The sequence below is a fragment of the Sapajus apella genome, unplaced genomic scaffold, assembly GCF_009761245.1.
Source record: "Sapajus apella isolate SASKATOON/1434 unplaced genomic scaffold, GSC_monkey_1.0 scaffold22, whole genome shotgun sequence".
Taxonomy (NCBI): Eukaryota; Metazoa; Chordata; class Mammalia; order Primates; family Cebidae; genus Sapajus; species Sapajus apella.
The window spans coordinates 27,029,332-27,056,596 of record NW_022436962.1 but is presented as its reverse complement, the minus strand read 5'-3'; the positions used below and the strand labels follow the sequence as shown (position 1 = coordinate 27,056,596).

Sequence of the window (27,265 nt, the reverse complement as noted above, 5' to 3'; positions counted from 1 at the left end):
GAGGCATGAAAATCACTTACACCTAGGAGGTAGAGGTTGCAGTAAGCTGACTGCACTCCACTGCACTCCAGCCACTGCACTCCAGTCTGGGCAACAGAGTGATATGTCTGCCTTAAAAAAAAAGTGTATGTGTAAACAAATACAAATAACCACTAGATAATATTATGAACACTCTAGGCACACAAACTGGAAAATCTGGAAGAAATGGATAAATTCCTGGACACACATACCCTTCCAAGACTGAACCAGAAAGAAATTGAAGTCCTGTATAGACCAATAATGAACTCCAAAATGTAATCAGTAATAAGTAGCCTACCAACCAAAAACCAAGAAAAGCCCAGGACTGAATAGATTCATAGCCGAATTCTACTAGATATACAAAGAAGAGCTGGCTGGTACCATTCCTACTGAAAAAATTCCAAAATAGTGAAGAAGAGGGACTCCTCTGTAACTCATTCTATGGGAAGAGCATCATCCTGACACTAAAATCTGGCAGAGACAACAACAACAAAAAACTTCAGGCTAATATTCTTCATTAACATCAATGAAAGAATCCTCAACAAAATACTGGCAAATTGAATTCAGCAGCATATCAAAAAAGCTTATCCGCCATGATGAAATAGGCTTTAAGCATGGGGTTCAAGGTTGGTCCAATATGTGCAAATCAATAAATGGGATTCATCACATAAACAAGACTAAAGACAAAAACCACACAATAATCTCAATAGATGCAGAAAAGGCTTTTGATATAATTCAAAATCCTTAATATTAAAAACTCTCAATAAACTAGGTATTAAAGGAACATACCTCAAAATAATGAGTCATTTATGACAAACTCATAGCCAACATCATACTGAATGGACAAAAACTGGAAGCATCCCCCTTGAAAACTGGCACAAGACAAGTATGCCCTTTCTCACCACTCTTATTCAATGTAGTCCTAGAAGTCCTGGCCTGAGCAATCAGGCAAGACAAAGAAATAAAGGCATCCAAGTAGGAAGAGAAGTAAAACTATCCCTGTTTGCAGATGCTATGATTCTATATCCAGAAAACCCCCTTGTCTTGGCCCAAAAGCTTCTTTCAGTGAAGTATCAGGATACAAAATCAATCCACAAAAATCACTAGCATTCCTACACACCAACAGCCAAGCCAAGAGCCAAATCAGAAACACAATCCCACTCACTATTGCCATAAAAACAATAAAATACCTAGGAATATAGCTAACCAGAAAGGTGAAAGAACTCTCCCAAGGAGAACTACAAAACACAGGTCAAAAAAATAAAAGATGACACAAACAAATGGAAAAACATTCCATGCTTACATATATGAAGAATCAATATTGCTAAAATGACCATACTGCCAAAAGCAATTTATACATTCAGTGCTATTCCTATCAAACTACCAATGACATTATAATTCACAGAATTAGAAAAAAATTATTTTACAATTCATATGAAACAAAAACGAGTCTGAAAAGCCAAGGCAATATTAAGCAAAAAGAATAAGGCTGGAAGCATCACATTAACCAACTTCAAACAATATTACAAGGCTACCATTACCAAAACAGCATGGTACTGGTGAAAAAAAAAAAAAAAGAAAGAAAAAACATAGACATAGACCAATAGAACAGAATAGAGAGCCCTGAAATGAGGCTGCACACCTATAACCATCTGGTATTTGACAAACATGACAAAAGCAGTGGGGAAAAGACTTCCCATTCAACAAATGATGCAAAAGATTGAAACTGGGCCTCTTTCTTTCATCATATACAAAAATCAAGTCAAGATGGATCACAGACTTAAATGTAAAACCCAAAACTATAAAAACCCTGGAAGACAACCTAGGCAGTACCATTTTGGACATAGGAATGGGCAAAGATTTCATGATGAAATCTTTCAATTGACAAAAGTAATTGCAATAAAAGCAAAAATTGACAAATGGGATCTAATTAAACTGAAGAGTTTCTGCAAAGCAAAAGAAACTATCAACCGAATAAACAGACAACCCATAGAATGGAAGAAAATTTTTACAAACTATTCATCTGACAAAGGCCTAATATCCAGAATCTATAAGTGACTTAGATAAATTTACAAGCAAAAACCAAACAACTCTATTAAAAAGTGGGCGGAGGACATGAAGGGACCCTTTTCAAAAGAAGAAAATCATGCAGATAACAAGCATACCACAAAAAAACTCAACATTGGCCGGGCGTGGTGGGTCACGCCTATAATCCCAGCACTTTTGGAGGCCGAGGCAGGTGGATCACGAGGTCAAGAGATCGAGACCATCCTGGTCAACAAGGTGAAACCTCGTCTCTACCAAAAATACAAAAATTAGCTGGGCATGATGGTGCATGCCTGTAGTCCCAGCTACTTGGGAGGCTGAGGCAGGAGAATTGCTTGAACCTAGGAGGCAGAGGTTGTGGTGAGCCGAGATTGTGCTATTGCACTCCAGTCTGGGCAATGACAGCGAAACTCCATCTCAAAAAAAACAAAGAAACAAACAAAAAACCAAAAAAACTCAACATCACTGATCATTAGAGAAAAGCAAATCAAAACCACAATGAGATACCATCTCACACCAGTCAGAACGGCTATTACTAAAAAGTCAAAAAATAACAGGTGCTGGCAAGGTTGCAGAGGAAAAGAAACACTAATATGCTCTTGGTGGGAGTGTAAATTAGTTCAATTATTGTGAGAGACAATGTGACGATTCTCAAAAACCTAAAAACAGAACTACTATTTGACCGGCAATCCCATTACTGACTATATACCCAAAGCAATACAAGTTGTTTTAAATAATGACACATGCGTAGATATGTTCACTGCAGCACTATTCACAATAGCAAAGATGTGGAATCAACACAAATGCCCATTAATGGTAGCTTGGATAAAGAAAATGTGGTACATATGCATGGCTGAATACTATGCAGCCATAAAAAATAATGAGATCATGTACTTTGCAGGAACATGGATGAAACTGGAGGCCATTATCCAAAGCAAATTAATGCAGTAGTAGAAAACCAAATACCTCATATTCTCACATGCAAGTAGAAGCTAAGTGATGGGAACACACGGACACATAGTGAGGAACAACAGACAGTAGGATCTACTGGAGGGTAGAAGGTGAGAGGAGGGAGAGGATCAGAAAATTTAACTAACTAGGTTTAATACCTGGGTGACGAAATAATCTGTACAAAAAATCCCCATGACACCAGTTTACCTATATAACAAACCTACACATGTGCCCCTGAACTTAAAGACTTAAAAAATGTGGAAATAAAGAAAAAAAAGCAACATTTGTTTGGTTTCTTCAAATGCAATATTCTAAGATGAAAAGATAATACATGAATTTAAGCTGAAAAAATAATTAAAATATATTTGTATCAGTTTCCTGGTAGCTCAGGAGACTGTTCCAAAGCTTGGGCAAGAATTTGGATACCTCTAAGTTGGCCTGAAAGTTAGTTACAAATATATTCCCGTTATTTGCCAAGTAATGCAAACATTCAAGATAACTGCCATTCCTTTTGGTTTGTGCTTAAAAAAAAAACAAAAAACAAAAAAATTCCAAAGATCTAAACACTTATTGGGGGACAATATCTAACAATAATATACTAAACAGTAAGTGTATATCAGATTCAATTCAAAAGGTATAAACACATTCAACAAATACCTGGCAGAATAGTTGTCTTTTGCAGCCTTAATTGTTAGGAGCTGTGAGGCAATGACAGAGAGAACTTCCAAATCAATTAGATTGAATTCATCGAAACAACACCACGCTCCTGACTGAACTAGTCCAAAGAAAAATTTTCTCACTATCTTTAAAAAAAAAAAAAAAAGACTGATTACTAAAATTATAATGGTAAGAAAATTTACTGGGATGTTAATTTGTACGTGTTCTCCCCATGTTGCCCAAACCAAGCAAAGGCCTTTTGCATTTCCCCCAGGTAGGCATTTTTATAGGGCTGAGAGCAGCAGCTGCTTAGACATTAGAGAGTCAACTGCTTTGCCTGTCTCTCTGAAAGCCCAAACACTCAGCAGAACAAACTCTGATGCTCACAGGGACCATGCAGACAGGGCCACAACTTCTGATGGGCTGTACAAAGATGTGCCAGATCCCCCTCTGGGGAGCCATTTCCCTCACAGAGTTGCACCCTGGGGCAGGGTTTTTAGGACAACTTTCTGACAGGCAGATGGGCATAAAGTGTGTGAATCTGGGGCTGCCTTTTCTGGATCAGGCAAAGATGCCTTATGGCTTACTGGCGGGCAGCTGGTGGGCAATGCAAAAGACTGAATGAGGTCCAGATAAGGCAAGAGGTAGATTCCGGGCCAGACTGGAGTGGGCCCAGCTAAAGCATGCAGCTGCTGCTGGGCTTCTGCCACTTTCCAGTGTGCAGGCCCCGGTGGCCAGGTACACCAGTGTTCTTCGAGAGGCTGAAAGTCTAGGATTGAAATTCATTGGTTTGTAAATATTAGCAACTAAAACAAAGCAACAAAACAAACAAAAATACTGACAGGCCTAAGAGAACTTCTGTGGGCTGAAAGCAAGTTGAGGGATGCCTGAACTCTATTGCTAGGTATGGCAAAGAGGAAAGAAAGTGGGAATGAGAATGAGCAAGTGAGACCCTCAGATCAGGAAGGATATAGAGGTGGTTCCTTCCCCAGAGCAGCAGGAATCAGATCCTGTCTTAATTTAAATTTTTGATATTTTGTTCATGAGATTTTTGGGGGCATTAATTTTGATTAAAAAAATATTGCATTTTATTTATCTTAAATAGCAGGCTTTTTGGTCTCTCTCATGTGGAGCCCTCATAGGTCCCACTGGTGATTTCCAGGAAGGAGGTAACAGAGTCTATTGGTAAGTATCTTAAAGATAATAGTTGAATCAGCTTATTGAATCCTGCCCAAATTGTAAATGCAGGATTTCAGAGGTAATGTGCTTCAAACACCAAATAAAATGACAGCAATAAAATGTATAAGGTTTGGACTTAACATGCAAAACAAACTGCAGTATTCTGAAACTTTGAGTAGATTTGTAAAAGACATGAAATTTTAATAACATATTTCAGAATGTTATATGTCAGATAATGTGCAAACAAAACAAGACTGACATAAACTTGTAATCATCATCTATATAAACTCTCAAATATTTGGGTTAATCATAATAGCCTTATCTTAATGATTACCTTTTCAGTAAATAAATATATGGGGTTAGGACTTAAAACAAATGTATGTTAATAAAGCAGTACTCTTAATTGTTTTATATGTTTTATATATTCATGTTCCATGTAAGATTTTTTTTTGAAGAATCCAACTGTTGTAAAGTTTGAAAGCCACTGTCTTAAGGAGTAGTTCACTCAAATAAAAGCAACGTATGCAATGTTTTAAGTTTCTATTACATTCTAGGTTTCTATATAGCTTAAAAGAAGTAATAGCATTTAAAGTTCTGTTAATACTTGATGTTCGTCTCAGATAAATATTTTTCTTGTTCTTTTGTTCTTCAGTGAATTGTCTTGTTTTATGTGTACAATATTTTCTTCCTGAGTACATATGTTTAAGCTTTACCTTATAGTCCAAATCCTCAAAACAGTTGAAGACCACACAATGTTTGCCTAAGGACTGGGAAACAAAAATATTTTAATATCCTTCTTGAATTATGACACAAAATACTAATGTTAAAACTGCTAGAGTAATAAAATGTCTTCATGCTTTTGAGAAAACTTTTGCAATGTGGAGATGAATTAAAAACCAAATTTAGAGATTCACAAAACTCAATGTAATAGTACAAATGTAAATATGCTGTTATAGTTCAGTTGATTAGTTTTTAGAGCATTAAGGTCATATTTTTACATCAATCTACAAATAAAAATCTATGAAAAAAATTCTAGGTCACAAGCTATATCCTTTGCTTTTATCAGTAACTACTACTGCTTTTCTCTCTCTGTCTCTATCTCTCTGGCTCCCTCTGTGCCTGTCTCTCTCTGTCTCTGTCTCTCTCTCTCTCTCTCACACACACACACGCACACACACACACAGACTCTCTCTGTCTCTGTCTCTCTCTCTGTTTCTCTCTCTCTCTCTCTCTCTCACACACACACACACACACATAATGATATTAATCATTCACATGTCAGTCAGTAAAGTAGTATTCCAACTAAATAAAAAGCTTACGTTGGCTTATTGAGATTCTAGGTGCCAGCACACAACAGGCATTGAAAAGTTCATTGATTAATTAACTATATGTGAATTAATGAATGTACTTGTTAATGCAATGAACATCTTAATAGCAGGAATGGTATAAATTTAAGATACCATCAAAGTTTATGTGACAGGAAAAAAAGAAAAAGAAGTTTTTTCCTGGATACAGAAACTACTTACTTTTGCTAGGTCTTTAACAGTCTCAGTTTTTCCTGTACCAGCTGGACCAGCAGGACAGCCTCCTACATTCAAGTGTAGTGCTTCCATGAGAGTCAGCCAGCATCGGTCTGTGAGAGGTGTAATAACCAATCTTGAGGTACAGCCCAAGTATTCATAGCCATAAGTAAAGCTAGCATTTCCTTGAGATACATAGCACAACTTTTGTTTTTCATTCCACTTATATTGCAAATGTCTGAAAACAAAATTTTAAATTCATATTATTTGGTTAAATTATTTTTATTTTTTTCACATGCAGAAACAGAATCAGGATTAAAAATGGAGCACTGATTAAAAAAACAAATAGAAGTCAAAAAATTAAAATCAAATGAGAAGTGTGACATAAAAATCATCAATGACTGATCATACCAGGTATGAAATAGTAGAACTCAACACTACAAACATGTAAACACACTTCCCTCTGAGGCTAATGACCTTGCTGAATCATGCTGCTTTGCTGTGATGTCAATCAAAATGGAGGACTGATATAAGAATCATCCCTGTGAAGTTTATTATGATTTCTAATAAGACTGTGATTGAAGATGATGTTTATCATAATCTGTATCCTTATTATGAGGGACGTGAGAGAAATGCTATTTGTTCTACATATGAAAACAAATTGAACTTTGGAGAAACTGATGTGTGTTTATATTATGAACACTGTGAATTATGTAGCTAACCATAAATGTTCACCTCTACAAGGTTTTGAGTTAAATATCTGAACTATTTGTAGCTGTGTGGTATATATTCTTGAGTCTATTTTATGTTCCAATCAGTGCTAACTCAATTCTCAAAATAAACATATTTGGGCACTATCAATGAAAAACTATAAAACAATATTTTGTAAAGAATTTTATGTTTGACTAAAACATTGTCAAGTGAAAAATCATTCCTACACATTAAAAAAATTTTTTTTAGTAATTATGCTTTAAATTCTGGGGTACATGGGCAGAATGTACAGGTTTGTTACATAGGTATACACGTGGCATGATGGTTTGCCGCACCCATCAACCCGTCATCTACATTAGGTATTTCTCCTAATGCTATTCCTCCTTTAGCCCCCAACCCCTGACAGGCCCGGTGTCTGATATTCCCTTCGCTATGTCCATGTGTTTTCACTGTTCGACTTCCACTTATGAGGAAATATGCAGTGTCTGGTTTTCTGCTCTTGTGTTAGTTTGCTGGGAATGATGGTTTTTCAGCTTCATCCATGTCCCTGCAAAGGACATGAACTCATCCTTTTTCATGGCTGCATAGTATTCCATGGTGTATACGTGCCACATTTTCTTTTTCTAGTCTATCTTTGATGGGCATTTAGGTTGGTTCCAAGTCTTCGCTATTGTGAACAGAGCTGCAATAAACATACATGTACATGTGTGTTTATAGTAGAATGATTTAAAATCCTTTGGCTATATACCCAGTAATGGGATTGCTGGGTCATATGGTATTTCTAGTTCTAGGTCCTTGAGTAATCACCACACTGTCTTCCAAAATGACTGGACTAATTTACACTCCCACCAACAGAGTAAAAGCGTTCCTATTTCTCGACATCCTCTCTAACGTCTGTTGTTACCTGAACTTTTTAATAACTGCCATTCTAACTGACATGAGATGGCATCTCAATGTGGTTTTGATTTGCATTTCTCTAATGATCAGTGATGATGAGCTTTTTTTCAAATGTTTGTTGGCTGCATAAATGTCTTCTTTTGAGAAGTGTCTATATATCACATATAAAGTATTCAGATAAAAATATAGTCAACAGTGGCCTCAGTTATATACTTAAGACTTTGTCTGCTTCCTTCACAGAAAACTGTCATACCTAAAATAAGAAAACTTATGCTAACTGCAGAATGTACGTTAACTGCACATTTATTTTTGGAGCTTTATGCTAAATTTCTTCTCATCAAAGGGAGCGGCTCTATTTTTCTATACTTTCATATTTTACTAATGACTCCAGATAGGAGGAAGGCAGTTTTGAGTTAGGGAGCTGGCTAGAAATGTCTTTCAGTTCGTTTCCCCTGAGTCTGTTCCAGAATTAACAGCACAGGGGAAAGAAGAGACTTGAGGTAGAGTTCTGACTGCCCATGGAAAGCTACTGCCCTCTGGCTAAATGGAAAAGGGAGAACGCAACTATCAAAAGAGCCTAATCAGGTCAGAAAGACAAATCAGAAAGAAGTAAAACTGAGGTGAAGGGACAATAGAAAAGTGAAAGAAGGAAAAACAGTAGTAGAATGCAGTAATCTTCCCTTATCTGCATGGGATACACTTCAGGGGTCCCCCAGAAGATGCCTATAGTTCAAACCACATACTGTATAGTTCCAGACCCTCTATATACCATACTATGCCTTTTCCTATACATATATATCTATAATAAAGCTTAGTTTATAAATGAGGCACAGTAAGAGATGAACAACAATGACATAATGAAATAGAACACTAGAACAATATACTCTAATACATGTTATATGAATGTGATCTGTCTCTCTGAATATCTTAATTGTAATATACTCACTTATTTTCAGGCCATGACTGACTGCAGTAACTGAAACTGGAAAGCAAAACAGCAGATAAAGGGGGACTAATGTACTCAAATTGGTACATTTTGCTTAGAATTTTGGTAAAGCCCCCAAAACTAAAATTCCAGTTTGACAAAGTTTGAGGTAGAGAATCAATTTACCTAAACATATATTTGTGAGAAGTTATTGTATGTAGTTATAATGTCGATCTACCTACCTTGTCCACTCAAAATCCTCTGCATTGAAGATATTTTTTAGCAGTAAATTTATCACTATATCTCTGCAGTGAACATAAAGGGTAAGCAGTGCCTCTAGTACAGCTTTTGTTCGAGAGTTACTAGTATCCAGCACTACCAGCTCTGCAACCTCTTCTAGATGACATATCAGACCAGCGTGGACTTTTTCCAATTTTTTTCTTGAATGAGAACTCGCAAAACTTTTAATACAATCATTATAAAATGTGATCTGGCTCTGAAAAAGAAAGACAATGTCATACACACACACACACACACACACACACACACACACACACATATATACACACACACACACACACATATATATGTCTACCTATATAATTGAAGCATAAATTTTATTTGAAATTAAAATAGAGTTTTCATAAAGTTTATGTGGTATGTATGTGAAAGAGATCTTACACATTTGTATGTATTTTAGAGCTAAAGATTGAATTTTGATTGATGCTTATCCATTTGTATTTCCTAAATCTTGTATTCTTAAATCTTCCTAAATCTTATACCAGCATCACTAACTAATAACCTGGGGAAGTAAAAATAGTGGAAAACTCCAAGATTAAATTAGTGCTGTTTTCTCTGTTGAACTCAGAAGTAATATACCTAGAATACATGTTCCAACCCCAGGATCCCCACCAATGTGGAAAATCTGTCCATATACATCCCCAGGAAGGGGGCTGAATACAGGGAGCCAAACAGCGTCCTTTTGCAGGCTTCACTTCCACAGCACCTCAAGGTTAAGACCCACTGGCTTGGAATCCCCATCGGCCAATGGTAGACGGCTGAAGTCCACCAGAGACAGGACTGAGATCCAGTGAGGAGAGTGCCATCTATGCGGTTTGGGGGAAAGAGCTGTTCCAGCTTCCCAGCTGTGAACAGTGCAGATGGTCCAGACAAGGAGGGGCCCCCGACGGTACAATGCAGTGGCCTTACCAGATTGGGGCCAGACTGCATTTTTAACCAGGTCCCTGACACACGCCTCCTCACTGGGCAGGTCCTTGGTTCCATGGACAGAGCTCTGATCTCTCCCTAGCAGAGAACTCTCAGGGGAAAGGGTGGCTGCCATATCCGCAGTTCCCTAGTCTCAGCTGTGGAGATGAGGCGGGGCCTTCTCACAGTGCAGTGCACCTGCCTTGCCAGATCATGGCCAGACTGCTTCCTTAACTGGGGCTTGACCTACTCTTCCTCACTATGGGAGTCTTTGGTTTTATGGATAGAGATCTCTTCCTGGAGGGTGATCCCCAGGTGAGGGGCAGCACCATCTCTGAGGTTCTGTAAACTCAGCCATTCTACCCGGCTGGCTGCGGAGAATACAGATGGTCTACAAAGAAGGGTCACCCACCAGTGAAACATGCCTGCTCTACCAAGAAGCAACCAGACTGCTTCATTGGGGGTAGGTTCCTGATTCCCTTTCTCCTGACTGGGTGAGATCTTCCACTGAGGGGGCCCTAGCCACCAGAGCAGCCCTATGGTAAAGTGGCCTGACTGTTAAAAGAAAGACAAACAGAGGCTGGGCAGTGGCTCATGCCTGTAATCCCAGCACTCTGGAAGGCTGAAGTGGATAGATCACCTGAGGTCAGGAGTTCAAGATCACCCTGGCCAACATGGCGAAATCCTGTCTCTACGAAAAATACAAAAATTAGCTGGGTGTAGTGGCACATGCCTGTAATCTCAGCTACTCAGGAGGCTGAGGCAGGAGAATGGCTTGCAGCTGGGAGGTGGAGGTTGCAGTGAGCCGAGATTGTGCCACTGCACTCCAGCCTGGGTGACAGAACAAAACTCTGTCTTAAAACAAAACAAAACAAAACAAAACAAAACACAACACAAACAGAGAACAACATCAACAACAAAAAAACCCCCATAAAAACCCCACTCAAAGGTCAGCAACCTCAAAGATCAAAGATAGATAAGCCCACAAAGATGAGAAAGAATCAATGCAAAAACACTGACAACTCAAAAAGCCAATGTGCCTCTCCCCCTCCAAATGATTGCAACAGAACTGTGCTAAGGCTGAGATGAATTGACAGAAATAAGGCTTCAAAAGGTGGGTAATAACGAATTTCACTGAGTTAAAGGAGCATGTTCTAACCCAATTCAAAGAATTACCCACCAAATTCAAAGAACTATAATAAAACAATACAGGAGCTGATAGCTGGAATAGCCAATTTAGAGTGGAACATAAGTTACCAAATGGAGTGGAAAAACACAAGAAATTCACAATGCAATCACAAGTATCAATAGCAGAATAGACCAAGTGGAGGAAAGAATCTCAGATCCTGAAGACTATCTTTCTGAAATAAGACAGGTGGAAAAGAATAATGAAAAAAGAATGATAATGAACAAAACTACTGAGAATTATGGGATTATGGAAAGACACCGAAACTGTAACTGACTGGGGTACCTGAAACAGATGGGAAGAATGGAACCAAGTTAGAAGATGTACTTCAGCATATCTTTCATTTTGACCATGGAAAACCTGATGATTATGTGTCATAGGGTTGATCTTCTCATGGAGTATCTTACTGGGGTTCTCTGCATTTTCTGAATTTGAATGTTGGCCTGTGTTGCTAGGTTGAAAAAGTTCTCCTGGATGATAAGCTGAAGTATGTCATTCTTTTTTCATTATAATAGGCTCAAAATAAAGGGATAGGGGAAAATTTACCAAGCAAATGAAAAACAGAAAAAAAGCCAGAGTAGCAACCCTAGTTTCTAACAAAGCAGATTTTGAACCAACAAAGATTGAAAAAGACAAAGAAGGGCATTACATAATGGTAAAGTGTTCAATTCCACAAGAGCTAACTACCCTAAATATATATGCACTCAATACAGGAGCACCCAGATTCAGAAAGCAAGTTCTTAGAGACCTACAAAGAGATTTAGTCTCTCACACAATAATAGTGGGAGACTTTAACAACCCTCTGAGAATATTAGACAGATTATTGAGACAGAAAATTAAGAGATATTTAGAACCTGAACTTGACCAAATGGACCTAATAGACATCTGTAGAACTCTTTACCCCAAAACAACAGAATATATATTCTTCTCATAGCTATACAACATTTACTCTAAAATTGGTCACATAATAGGATTACATAATAGGAAGTGATCACACTCCTCTGCAAATGCAAAAGACCCGAAATCATAACAGTCTCTCAGACCACAGCACAATCAAATTAGAACTGAAGATTAAGAAACCCACTCAAAATCACACAAATACATATAAATTGAATAACCTGCTTCTGAATGACTCTTGGGGAAATAATAAAATAAAGGCAAAAATCAACAGGTTCTTTGAAACTAATGAGAACAAAGAAACAACATACCAAAATCTCTGGGCTACAGCTAAAGCAGTGTTAAGAGGGAAATTTATAGCCCTAAATGACCACATCAAAAACCTAGAAAGATTTCATGTTAACAACCTAACAGCTTAACTAAAAGAGTTAGAGAACCAAGAGCAAACAAATCCCAAAGCTAGCAGAAGGCAAGAAATAAGCAAGATCAGAGTTGAGCTGAAGGAGATAGAGGCATGGGAAACCCTTAAAGGAAATAAGCAAATCCAAAAGTCATTTCTTTGAAAAAAGTTAATAAAATAGATAGACCATTCACTAGGCTAATAAAGACAAAAAGGGAAGAATAAAATAAACACAAAAAGAAATGATGAGACCCCACAGAAATACAAACAGGAAATAGACCATATCTTGGACAAATACACCCTTCCAAGACTGAACCAGGAAAAAATCAAATCCCTGAATACACCAATAACGAGTTGTGAAATTGATGCAGTAATAAACAGCCTACAAACCAAAAATACCAGATGGATTCACATCTGAATACTACCAGAGGTAAAAAGAGGAGCTGGTACCATTTCTACTGAAACTATTCCAAAAAATGAAGAGGATGAACTCCTTCCTAACTCATTCTATGAGGCCAGCATCATCCTGATACCAAAGCCTAGCAGAGACACAACAAAAAAAGAAAACTTCAAGCCATTATCCCTGATGAACATCGATGATAAAATCCTCAATAAAATACTGGCAAATCAAATCCAGCAGCACATCAAAAAGCTTATTCACCACAAACGAGTTAGCTTCATCCCCAGAATGCAAGGTTGGTTCAACATAGGCAAATCAATAAATGTCATTCATCACGTAAACAGAACTAAAGACAAAAACCACACGATTATCTCAATAGATACAGAAAAGGCCTTTGATAATATTCAACATTCCTTTACATTAAAAACTCTCAATAAACTAGGTATTGGAGGACCATTCCTCAAAATAAGAAAAGCTATATATGAAAAACCCATAGCCAATATCATACTGAAAGGGCAAAAGCTGGAAGCATTCCCTTTGAAAACTGGCACAAAACAAAGATATCCTCTCTCACCACTCCTATTCAACATAGTATTGGAAGTTCTGGCCAGGGCAATTAGGCAAGAGGAAGAAATAAAGGGTATTCAAACAGCAAGAGGGGAAGTCAAATTATCTTTGTTTGCAGATGACATAATCCTATATTTAGAAAACCCCATCATCTCAACTCAAAAGTTTCTTAAACTCATAAGCAACATCAGCAAAGTCTCAGGATATAAAATCAATGTGCCAAAATTGTAGCATTCCTATACACCACCACCAAGCAAACAGAAAGCCAAATCACAAATGAACACCCATTCACAACTGCTACAAAAAGAATAAAATACCTAGAAATTACAGCTAACAAGGACCTCTTCAAGAAGAACGACAAACCACTGCTCAAGGAAATCAGACAGGATATAAACAAATGAAGAAACATTCCATGCTCATGGATAGGAAGAATCAGTATTGTAAAAATAGCCATACTGCCTACACCAATTTATACATTCAATTCTCTCCCCATTAAAATACCACTAACATTCTTCACTGAATTAGAAAAACTATTTTAAAATTCTATGAAGCAAAAAAGAGCCCAGATAGCCAAGTCAATACTAAGCAAAAAGAACAAATCTGGAGGCATCATACTACCTGACTTCAAACTATACTACAAGGCCACAGTGACCAAAACAGCATGATGTTGGTACAGAAACAGACACATAGACCAATGGAACAGAATAAAGAACCCAGAAATAGAACCTCACATCTATAGCCATTTGGTCTTCCACAAACCTGACCAAAACAAGCAATGGGGAAAGGATTTCCTGTTTAATAAATGGTGCTTGGAGAATGGCTAGCCATATGTGGAAAACTGAAGCTGGAACTCTTCCTTACACTATATACCAAAATGAACTCAAGGTAGAGTGAAGGCTTAAATCTAAAACCCAAAACTATAAAAATCCTAGAAGAAAATCTAGGCAATACCATTCAGGATATATGCATGGGCAAAGACTTCATGACAAAAATTCCAAAAGCAATTGCAACAAAATCAAAAATTGACAAATGATATCTAATCAAACTAAAGCACTTCTGTACAGCAAAAGAAACTATCATCAGAGTGAACAGACAGCCTACAGAATGGGAGAAAAGTTTTGCAATCTCTCTGACAAAAATCTAATATCTAGAATTTACAAGAAACTTAAACATATTTATAAGAGAAAAAAAATCCATTAAAAAGTGGGCAAAGAACATGAACAGATACTTCTCAAAAAAAGACACACATGCAACCAACGCACATTTGAAAAATGCTCAACATTACTAATCATTAAAAAAAGGCAAGTCAAAACTACAATGAGAGACCATCTCACGCTAATCAGAATGGCTACTGTTAAAAGGTCAAAAAACAGATGCTGGTGAGGTTGTGTAGAAAGGGGAACATTATACACTGTTGGAGGGAGTGTACATCAATTTAACCATTGCGGGAGACAGTGCGGTGATTCCTCGAAGACCTAGAGGCAGAAATACCATTTGATCCAGCAATCCCATTACAGCATACACAAAAAATATAAATCATCCTATTATAGATAGATGCACACATATATGTTCACTGCAGCACTATTCACAATAGCAAAGACATGGAATCAACATAAAGGCCCACCAACAATAGAGTGGATAAAAAAATGTACATATACACCATGGAATACTATGCAGCCATAAAAAATGAGATCATGTCCTTTGCAGGAACATGGATGGATCTGGAAGCCGTTGTCCTCAGCAGACGAATGCAGGAACAGAAAACCAAACACTATATGTTTTCACTTATAAGTGGGAGCTGAATGATGAGAACACATAGAAACTTTAGGTGATGGGTGGTGGGAACAATACACACTGGGGTGTTGGGGGAGCAGAGGGAGGAAGAGCATCAGGAATAATAGTTAATGGATGCTGGGCTTAAGGCCTAGGTGATGAGATGATCTATGCAGCAAACCACACGTTTACCTATCTAACAAACTTGCACATCCTGTACATGTACCTCTGAACTTAAAAGTTGATGAAAAAAACTTGGTAATGGTACTTCCTGGCAATATGGCTTCTATCTTCATCATTCCAGAAAACTACTATTGATAGATATAATATAGTTTACAGATCTCTGTAGAATCTTTAAAAATGATGACCACTCACTTTTTTAAATGATTACCCAGTTTTTCTAGAGAAAAACAAAAACAAAAACATATCTTTCTTCCTCTTTAGCTTTCATGACAACTCTCATAATTTACTTTTTCTTTTTTGGCCACTCTTTTTCTGTCTTTTTCTTTTGTCCATTCCTTAGATGTTCATGTTTCTTGGGTCTTTCCTTATCCCTCTTCTCTTATTCTATACATGCTGTTAGGGGAAATTTTACCGCTCCCTGGCCCCAACTACACTTCTCAAAAGAACTGCCAATTTTTGTTTTATCGACATCACAACTTCCTAGTATTCCCTCTCTCTTATGAGACCCAGAAAAATAATAATTAGCTTTAGCAAATATGCATGTAGTAGGCAGAATAATGGCTCTCTGCAAAGATATTTATTTTTAAATTCCCAGAACCTGTGAATATGTCACCATAAATGCCAGAAGGGACTTTTCAGATGGAATTGAATTGAAAATTGAACTAGAGAGATTATTCTGGATTATCTGGGTGGGTCAAATGTATCCATAAAACACATGTATCCATAAAACTATATAACTTTTTCCACCTGTGAGCAGAAGGAGCTGTGACTACTGAAGAATAGTCAGAGAGATGCAACATTGCTGACTATGAAAATGGAGGAAGGGTCTGTGAGCCGAGGAATGCCAGTGGCCTCTGGAAGCTGAAAAAGGCAAAGAAACAGATTCTCCCCAAGAGCCTCTAGAAAGGAACACAGCTTTGCTGACACCTTGATCTTAGCCCACAGAGACCTGTGGGTTAGCCTTCTCACCTACTGAACTATAAGATTATAAAGCTGTGTTGTTTTAACCCAAGTTTTTAGTAACTTTTTAATAACAGCAGTAGAAAACTAATGCAATACAATATAGTGATGTCCTTAAGAAAACAGTTTTACTTTCATTCAAAATTACATTATGAATATTTTTTAAACTATAGTGAATTTGAAGGAATTATACAATGAAAACTTATATATCTACCACCTATATTCTACCATTAACTTTTTGCTATATTTGTCATGAATCTATACATCTACCCATCTCAGGCATTTCAAAGTAAGCTACAGATACGAGTACGCTTCATAATGATTTATTTTCTAAATTGTTGCTTTCTTGGCAATGTAGCCACAAACCAAATACTTATACAGGCATATCTTATTGTATTGTGCTTCATTTTATTGCACTTCACAGATATTGCATTTTTTTCAAATTGAAGATTTGTGGCAACCCTGCATTAAGCAAGTCTAGCAGTGTCAGTTTTCCAATAGTATGTGTTTACTTCATGTCTCTGCGTCACATTTTGGTAATTTTCAGAGTATTTCCAACCTTTTCATTATTATATCTGTTATGGTGACCTGTGATTAATGATCTTAGATGTTACTACCGTAATTGTTTGGGAGGACCACAAACGATGCCCATGTAAGACAGCAAACTTAATTGATAAATGCTATTTGGGTCTTGTCTCCTTCACCAAATAGCCATTCCCCCCCTCTCTCCTTCTTCTTGGGTTTTCCCTAATCCCTGAGACAAAACAATACTGAATTTAGGCCAACTAATAACCTTACAATGTCCTCTAAGTGTTCAAGTAAAAAGAAGTGTTGCACATCCTTCTTTTAAAATTAAAAGCTAGAGATGATCAAGCTTAATAAGGAACACATACTAAAAGCCAAAACAGGCAGAAAGCCAGGTTTCTTCTGCCAAACAGTCAAGTTGTGGAGGCAAAGGAAAAACTCCTGAAGAAAACTAAAAGTGCAATTCCTGTGAACAGTGTGCTAACGATAAGAAAGCAAAACAGCCTTACTGCTGATATGGAGAAAATTTTAGTGGTCTGGATAGAAGATCAAACCAGCCACAATATTCCCTTAAGACAAAGCCTAATCCAGAGCAAGGTCCTATTTTCAATTCTGTGAAGGCTGAGAGAGAGATAAGAAACACTTCAGAAGAAAAGTTTGAAGCTAGCAGAAGTTGGCTCATGAGGTTTCAGGAAAGAAGTTGTCTTAGTAAAAAGTGCAAAGGTAAATAGCAAGTGCTGATGTGGAAGCTGCAGTAAGTTATCCAGAAGACCTAGGTAACATAATTGATGACAGTGGATACACTGAAAATCAGATTTTCAAGGCAGATGACATAGTCTTCTATTGGAAGAAAAGACAAAGTCATCCAAGACTTTTGTAGTTGGAGAGAAGTCATTACCTGGCTTCAAAGTTTAAAATGACAGGCTGATTCTCTTGTTAGAGGCTAATACAGCTTGTGACTCTAAATTGAAGCCAATGCTCACTTACCATTTGGAAAATCCTAGGACCCTTAAGAATTATGATAAATCTACTCCACCTGTGCTCTATAAATGGAACAACAAAGTCTAGATGACAGCACATCTGTTTCCAGCATGGTTTACTGAATATTTTAATCCCACTGTTGGAACCTATTGTTCAGAAAAAAAGATTTCTTTCAAAATATTACCTAAATATCTCCATCAGACCACAGTACAATCAAATTAGAACTCAAGATTAAGAAATCCACTCAAAATCACACAAATACATATAAATTGAACAACATGCTTCTGAATGACTCTCGGGTAAATAATAAAGGCAAAAATCAACAGGTTCTTTGAAACTAATGAGAACAAAGAGAAAACATATCAGATGTCACTGCTCATTAACAACACATGCAATTGCCCAAGAGTTCTGATGGAGATGTACAAGGAGATTAAGTTGTTTTCATGCCTTTTAACAAAACATCCATTCTGGAGCCCATGAGTCAAGGAGTATTTCTGACTTTCCAGTCTTATTATTTAAGAAATTAATTTCAAAAAAAAAAAAAAAAAAAAAGGAAAAAAAAAAGAAAAAAAAAAGAAACTAATTTCATAAGGCTATGTGTTCCAAAGATAGTGATTCCTCTGATGGATCTAGGAAAAGTAAATAGAAAACCTTTTGGAAAGGATTCACCATCCTAGAGGCCATTAAGAACATATATAGTTCATGGAAGAAAGTCAAAATAGCCACATTAATGGGACTTTGAAAAAAGTTGATGCCAACTCTCATGAATGACTTTAAGGGTTTCAAGACTTCAGTGGAAGTAACGGTAGATGTGGTGGAAATAGCAAGATAACTAGAATTAGAAGTGGGGACTGAAGATATGATGGAATTGCTGCAATCTCAGAATAAAACTTGAATGGAAGACAAGTTGCCTGTTATGGATGAGCAAAGTAGTTTCTTGAGATGGAATCTACTCCTAATGAATTTGTTGTGAACATTACTGAAATGACAAAAAAGGATTTAGTATATTACATAAACTTAGTTGATAAAGCAGTGGCAGAGTTTGAGATAACTGACTTCAATTTTGAAAGAATTTTCATTGTGGGTAAAGTGTTTGCAGAAAGCACTGCATGCTACAAAGAAATCTTTTGTGAAAGGAGGAGTCAAGCCATGTGGCAAACTTCATTGTTATCCAATTTTAAGAAATTGCCAAAGCCATCCTAATCTTCGGCAACTACCACCCTGATCAGTCAGCAACCATCAAAATCTAGGCAATACTCTACCAGCAAAAAGATTATGACTTGCTGAAGGCTCAGATGATTGTTAGCATCTTTTAGCAATAAAGTATTTTTAATTAAGGCATGCACATTTTTTTTAGACATAATGCTATTGAAGTTAATAGACTACAGGAGGCCAGACATTGCGGCTCACTCTTGTAATCCTAGCATTTTGGGAGGCTAAGGTGGGTGGATCACCTGACGTCAGGAGTTCAAGACCAGCCTGACAGAGGCAAAATCCTGTCTCTATTAAAAATACAAAAATTAGCTGGATGTGGTGGCATGCACCTGTAGTCCCAGCTACTCTGGAGGCTGAGGCAGCAGAATTACTTAAACCTAGGAGGTGGGGTTGCAGTGAGCTGAGATCATGCCACTGCATTCCTGCTGCATAACAACAACAAAACAGCAAAAGATAGTGTAAATATAACTTGTATATGCCCTGGGGAAAAAAATTTATATGACTCACTTTATTGCAATATCCCCTTAATTGCAGTGGTCTGAAATTAAACCTGTAATATCTCTGAGGTGTGCCTGTATACATACATCAAAGCAGCATTAACTTACCACAGTAAGTACCACTTGTCCTGGATGAGATAACACCCATAGGGAAAACATCTGGCAGTTCCAGTCTTCAATCCCTTGGCTTACAAATCTATAAATTAAAACATTTATTTGTGTTATTTATACCTAATCACTGCTTGTGGCCATTTAATGATCAAGCATGATGTGGTCACAGGGGTGTTTTCCTTTGAGATCTCTGATTTCTTTGTTCTAATGTAGAACATCAGACCAAATAAAGGTAACAGAGTCTTAATCCATGCATAATGCATATTACTTAAATTCCTCTTTGAGATTATCTGTACTTTTTAAATAAAGCCATTGAGTTTCTGAGATGGTAAAAATATACACAAAGAGATGACACATATCAGCTCTGAACTGCTAATAGTATTTATGAAAAAATCTATATCAAAATCATTTCTAGCTTTGCGCAATTGCAGTATCATAGCCAATGAGGTTTATCCAAGGCACGATTATTGCTAATTGAAAACTTTTCCCAATACCCTGCCATGAAGACTTGAAATATAGTTGTCACTGGCAATTTTTGACAGTCTCTATGGAGACTGAATTAAAAAAAAAAAAAAAGAAAAAAGAAAACAAAAGAAGAAAAAAAATCATTTCTACAAAATGGAATACTGGGCTAAAACCACCAGATGAGTTTCAACAGAAAAGCCTTGTATTTAGCATCTAAAATTAAGTATAACAGACAGAATCGGATTTATAAAAAATATCCAGAGAATTTTAAGACAGATGTTAATATGCATCAATATTATAGGTTTCAATGTTGTTAATGGCATTTTTTTCCATACAGGTCAATGACACATTTTTTTTTTTTTTAAACCATTGATACCAAATTTCTTAGAAATTCTCAACACTAAATTTCATCTATTTTCTTCTAATTTGGCTTTCTTTTTATGTATCACTCTAAAATTCATTTAGAATGTATTTAAACATTTGAAATAAAGTACTGAATCTTTTAATTTTGTTGTGCTTGCAAATGGTATCTATTTTGTTTTCTTATTTATCATTGCTGCTGAGGAGAAATATGTGTATAACAATTTTTATACATTTTAAAGTGGTATCAGTGTTCCCACTGATATCTCTTCCATCAATTACAAATAATTTTTATTTTATTAAATACCTTTGGCATTTAATTTTATTCTCACTTAAAATGTTTGCAGTTTCATCAAAAATCCTTGACTTTTATTCATAACTTTTTTGTCATATTGCTATACATCTCTCAAACAACATAGAGTTATATTTGTCTTTTGACAAAATCTTTCAATGAAGATCTTGCTCCACATTTGCATTGATATACTATAAGTATATGGAATATTTAAAACAGTGCTGAACTAGAGGCACAGTAGAATGTCACAAACAGTTCATGACCTCCAAGAGATATGGGAAGAAAATTCATTCACTAAAAGGCAAGTTACTCACAGACTAGTTCCTTCTGCATGGCCTGCTTGTCAGTTGCAATCACAGCAGGCAGGCTGTTGTAGTTAGAAGCTAGTATTTGCTTTTAGAAGAGGGCCTCACCAGTACAAACATAAAAAGATAACCAAGAATGACCAGATACTTTAAAAAAATTAGCATTATCAAAAAGAACACAAGTCCCTAACCCCAGACAAAACTAAAATAAAGCAATAACAAAGGAGAGAAGTAAACTTTAAAATAATTACTTCTTAAATTCTAAGACACAGTTATTTTTCTACATTTTAATCTTTTTGAAATCAGGAAGCATCTTATAATTAACGGTGGCTGACAATCACTCAGCCTTGTGAGACATATGACTTAGGAGTACAATAATCTTCTATTGATGTTTTCTAGTAAGATAAAGTACTACCAAAGATCTGTTACATTTGATGAATGTACTTGTACATTCTCTATAGAAAAAAAAATTATTTATTTGTTTATTTATTTATTTGAGATGGAGTCTCACTCTGTCACCTAAGCTGGGTGGAGTGCAGTGGCATAATCTCAGCTCACTGCAACATCCACCTCCCAAGTTCAAGGGATTCTCCTGCCTCAGCCTCCCAAGTAGCTAGGACTACAGGTATGCACCACCATGCCCAGCTAATTTTTGTATTTTTAGTAGAGACTAAATGTTTAGTCTTTACTAAACACCATTTTGGCCAGGCTGGTCTGAAACTCCTGACCTCAGGTGTTCTGCCCGCCTTGGCATCCCAAAAAAAAGGGTAAATTCTATCATTTGTGATAACATGGATAACCCTAGTGGACATTATGTATGCTAAGTGAAATAAGCCAGGCCAAGAAAGACAAATATTGTATGATCTCATTTACATATGGAATCTAAAAAACATTCTCTCTTCACAAAAGTAGAGAGTAGAATGGTGTTAATCAGAGGATGAAAGTGGGGAGGGATGGGGAAAGGGGAGAAGCTAGTCTAAGGATACAAAGTTTCAGTTACACAGGAGGAATAAGTTTCAGCAATCTACTGCACAGTAGGTCACTATAGTTTATGATAATGTATTGTATGTTTACAATAGCTAAAAGTGTAAATTTGAAATGTTTTCATTACAAAAAATATGTGAGGCGATGAGTATATTAATTAGCTCGAATCAATCATTTTACATTGTATACATGTATCAAAACATCACAGTGTATGCCATAATATATACAATTATTATTTCTCAATTATAAATTAAAAATAAATTAAATCTCTTTAAAACTGCAAACTGAATAGGATGAAATATCCTTAGTTTGAAAAGGTGTATATCCCAGAAACCTATGCATCATGGTCAAACACTAGAAGCTTTTCCAATAAAATTAAGAACAAAAAAGGATGCTGTCAGTTGTACTTTTTAATGTTATATAAAATTTGCATTTAAAACAACATGAAAAAGTGGCATTTAAAGAGAATTACAAAGGAAGAGATAGGACTATCATTATTAGCAAATGATATAATTGTCTAACCAGAAAAATTCCAGGACAACAAATGAAAAACTGGTTGTCTTTTTTACTTAAATGCCCAGATTCATTTTTTTCAGGGTTTCCTGCCTATAGAAGTCTCTCTCACATATAACATCTGGTCCTTATCATATCACCCCAGGGTAAGATTGAAACTGCACTGGCAAAAATTATAACTTAGGAAATTATGACAGTGACAACTAACTTCATCTTGATTCTTACCTTTAAACTGTCCTTGTTCATTCCTGGGTGTAGGCTGAACTAACCTTGGGAAGGAATTTAGTTTATAGTTTGATTCTGAAACAAAACTATTAATAACCCTTTCCTGAAAAGACCCCTGTCTTGCCTGGGAATCAGTCTGCCTTTGTAGGACTAAAATTCGCTACAATATTAGAAATTATGGTTTAGGGGTCATGTAGCCTCTTGCTGCAAGAGTCTGAACCTCCCAAAATTGTTCCTGGGAATAACATAACTATTGTAAAACTAAGATCAGTACTTGAGATATTTTGCAGATCCTGTACTTGTTGGATCAGCTTACACCACTCAATTTGGTAATCTGGTTCAACAAGTTCTGGGATCCCAACCAGGAACAGAAGATAGCAAGAAACCTCACTTTGACCCCCCTATGATTCCATCACCAACCTGACCAATTAGCACTCCCCACTTCCTGAGCCCCTACCTGCCAAATTATCCTTAAAACTCTGATCCCCAAATTCTCGGGAGACTGATTTGAGCAATAATAAAACTCTGGTCTTTCACACAGCTGGCTCTGTGTGAATTAGTCTTTCTCCATTCAAATTCCCCCATCTTGATAAATTGCCTCTGTCTAGGCAGCAGGCAAGGTGAACCAACTGGGTGGTTACAAGAATTGAGGGCAAGGAGAGCCAGAATGGTTATTTATGTAAGTTAATAATCTTCTCTGAGCTAGAAACCTTGTATTGGCCTTCAATAACAATATTAACAACTACAGATATGAAAACCTAGAAGTCAATGGTCTTTCTATAACCAACAATGAATCATTAGAAATATAACATAACACTTCAAGTCAAATTAGTTTTGAAAGTTCACACTCTGAGGTTTTTTCCTTGATTCTAAACAGATGCAATGATAGACTTAAATATGGAAAGGAGAACATTAGAAAGACCCAACCAAATGAACAATCCTAGGAAGTAAAAGTAGAACCAAAATGCAAGGTAGTGAGGTGTGCTAAAACTGGAGCCCTACAGAGCAGAGTTCAGATCCCGACCAGCTTTGTGATAGAATACAGTTGAATCTGAACGTACACAAAACTATCTGAAGCTTGTCCATGTAAACACTCTCAAACTGACAGTTACACTGTAAAAATGATTATTTTTTATTTGGTCATCATGTGCCATCATGTTCCATCAAAACCCATTTCATAAGAGAGTTGACTCCACATTCTTTTCCGGATATTTCTCTTAGATGAGTAGGTAAGTTGAGTTTTAAAAAATGTGTCTATACATGTAAAACATGTAATTTTAGGATTTGAAAATTGTACTTACTTTTTTAGCACCTCGAACATGCTTTTTTCTACATTTATCAGCCACTGTTCTACAGCACTTCTTACACGAATTTTCCTAAAAATTGTTTCAAAAATAATATCATGAAGAATTATTTTTAAATTCATATTTCAGTCCTTTGACAAGCCTGTAGACTAAATTTTCTACATACTTTAATAATACTCATGGGCCAAAGGACTACTACTGCCTTTTGGTTTTTCTAGATCTTAATTTGGAAAACTATACAGAAAACATATGAAAGTGCTTTAGGAAATTCTGATATCAAAATAATGAATTTACACAATAAATAAGTTTCATGTAAAATGGTATTTACAACATAAATTGTGTTACTAAACAGTTTCGGAATTCTCATTGGATCTTTTTATTTTTTTAACCTAATAAATGGTAGTTATTATTAATTTATATTCAGTTTAAGCTCATATCACATTCTGTTATGTACCAATTATTAACATTTTAATGTGGTACTTCTAACTAAGATATTTGCATTTTTAAAATTATACTGTCGGTTCTGGGGTACATGTGCAGGTTGTGCAGGTTTGTTACATAGGTATACACATGCCATGGTGGTTTGCTATATCTATCCTCCCGTCACCTATATTAGGTATTTCTCCTAATGTTATCTCTCCCCAATCTTCCCACCCCCTGCTATTCCTCTTCTAGTCCTCCCACCCCCCAAACAGGCCCCAGTGTGTGATGTTCCCCTGCCTGTGTCCATGTGTTCTCACTGTTCAACACCCACTTATGAGTGAGAACATGTGGTATTTGGTTTTCTGTTCTTGTGTCAGGTTGCTGAGAATGATGGTTTCCAGAGTCATCCATGCCTCTGCAAAGGACATAAACTCATCCTTTTTATGACTGCATAGTATTCCATGGTGTCTATGTGCCACATTTTCTTTATCCAGTCTATCTTTGATGGGCATTTGGGTTGGTTCCAAGTCTTTGCTATTGTAAACAGTGCTGCAGTGAATATATGTGTGCATGTGTCTTTATAATAGGATGATTTATAATCCTTTGGGTATATAGCCAAGTAATAGGATTGCTGGGTCAAATGGTATTTCTATTTCTGGATCCTTGAGGAATCACTACACTGTCTTTTACAATGGTATTTTTTTTTTTTTTTAAGAGAGACAGTTTCGTTCTGTCGCCCAAGCTGGAGTCTGGAGTGCAATGGTGTGACCTTGAGTTACTGTAATCTCTGCATCCTTGGTTCAAGTGATTCTCCTGCCTCTGCCTCCTGAGTAGCTGGGATTACAGGTGCCTGCCACCATACTCAGCTAATTTTTGTATTTTTAGTAGAGACAGGGTTTCACCATGTTAGTCAGGCTGGTCTCAAACTCCTGACCTCAGGTAATTCACTCACCTCAGCCTCTCAAAGTGCTGGGATTACAGGTGTAAGCCACCATGCCTGGCCTTCCTCACTGGGTCTTTTAAACAGAAAGGTTGGATTAGGGATTTTGGTAAATAAGAAGGGTTGGGCACAGCATTTTAAAAAAAAATCATTTTACGGCTGGGTGCAGTGGCTCACGCCTGTAATCCCAACACTTTGGGAGGCCAAGGCGGGTGGATTACCTGAAATTAGGAGTTCGAGACCAGCCTGACCAACATGGAGAAACCCCATCTCTACTAAAAATGCAAAATTAGCCGGGTCTGGTGGTGTATGCCTGTAATCCCGGCTACCTGGGAGGCTGAGGCAGAGGAATCACTTTAACCCAGAGCTGGAGGTTGTGGTAAGATGAGATTGTGCCACTGCACTCCAGCCTGGGCAACAAGAATGAAACTCCGTCTCAAAAAAAAAAAAAAATCATTTTACATCAGGACCACTTGCCAAAGGTTAGGGAGCCCTTGCTGGGGCTGGCAAATTGAACCAGTGTAATGGAAGGACCTAGCTTGTCATTATTGCCTAGAAGCAGACCATAATGAAACTAGAGATCAGCGGAAGCAGTAGTGGGAGTAGCATCAACAACTCCTAATAGCAAATTTTCTTAACTACATTCACATAATAAAACCAAAAAGGGAGAAAGCACTAAAAAGAGAGTAGGAAACTTAAGGCAGAGTTTCATGACAGAGCAAAATGTAAGCGCAAATTAGAATGCACCCAGGAGTTTAAAGATTACTTTCTCAACTTTTAAAAGCAAAGTTGAGATTATGTATTGTAGGAAATATGGAAAGGCAAAAGTGTCTTTGCATAAGGATATAATCTTTGAAGAAACAGTTTGCTTAGAAAACTTTTATGATATACCAAAAATTTCAAAGCAGAGATTTTAAATAATGAGATTGTATGGAATCTAAACAGTTTATAACATTTATCATACTTTGGCAGCATGAGACCTTCCCCTTCAGCAGATATTAGCATTTTTACAGCAGGAGGGCCAATGTCTTCTTTCCATATCAATAATTGTTTTATATTTTCAAAACATTTTACAAGATGAGGCTGTGAACCAGAAACGAATGTCAGTAACGGTATTGAGCTGTGATCTGAAGATCGCTAAGACAATATTGCTGAGCAGAGAATGTTACCTGCACAGACTCGGGATTGCTGCTGTCAGCTAGAATATCAAGAAGTTCAGCATTGCTGAGAAAGTAAAATCTTGGGAAAATTAATCTTTTAACTTCAAGGTAATCCTGTCCAGAACCAAAAGAAATACAATTCAGAATATATATTTAATCATGATATGAATTACATCCTCATTTTGACCTATACTTACAAACAAAAGCCACAATATTAGTTATACTATTTATAGTAGTATCAGTCAAAATAACATTCCATGCTTAATGAAAGCGACAAATTGCTAAAAAAAAAAAAAAGTTTAATAAACTAAAACAAATGAAACCCAAACCAAAATAAACAAGAAAACCCCACCCTTAAACACACATATATGACTTTATTCCTGATCAATAATAAAGTACTGTATTTTGGTATGCTCAACATTGCTTTCCCATACTTCTGATTTTCTGCTCTTATTTCCCTGTAGGTAGAGTTACATACTAAGTGACCAT

The 27,265-nt window shown here is 36.7% G+C and overlaps 1 protein-coding gene and 1 non-coding gene across 2 annotated transcripts in view; one reads left to right on the top strand and one right to left on the bottom strand.

Annotated features, from left to right (window-relative positions):
• Positions 1-27,265, bottom strand: part of DNAH14 (dynein axonemal heavy chain 14) — a 403,573-nt gene that overhangs the window by 226,350 nt on the left and 149,958 nt on the right. The window contains exons 24-31 of the mRNA XM_032289400.1: positions 26,786-26,890; positions 26,581-26,699; positions 24,251-24,325; positions 19,803-19,890; positions 9,147-9,400; positions 6,378-6,609; positions 5,565-5,618; positions 3,673-3,818 (exon numbers count right to left, since the gene is read on the bottom strand). Coding sequence (XP_032145291.1) covers positions 3,673-3,818; positions 5,565-5,618; positions 6,378-6,609; positions 9,147-9,400; positions 19,803-19,890; positions 24,251-24,325; positions 26,581-26,699; positions 26,786-26,890 — 1,073 coding nt within the window. The remainder of the gene's footprint in view (positions 1-3,672; positions 3,819-5,564; positions 5,619-6,377; positions 6,610-9,146; positions 9,401-19,802; positions 19,891-24,250; positions 24,326-26,580; positions 26,700-26,785; positions 26,891-27,265) is intronic.
• On the top strand, positions 20,219-20,359 carry LOC116559113. The gene has a single exon (XR_004272311.1). It is a non-coding gene; the product is annotated as a U4 spliceosomal RNA (small nuclear RNA).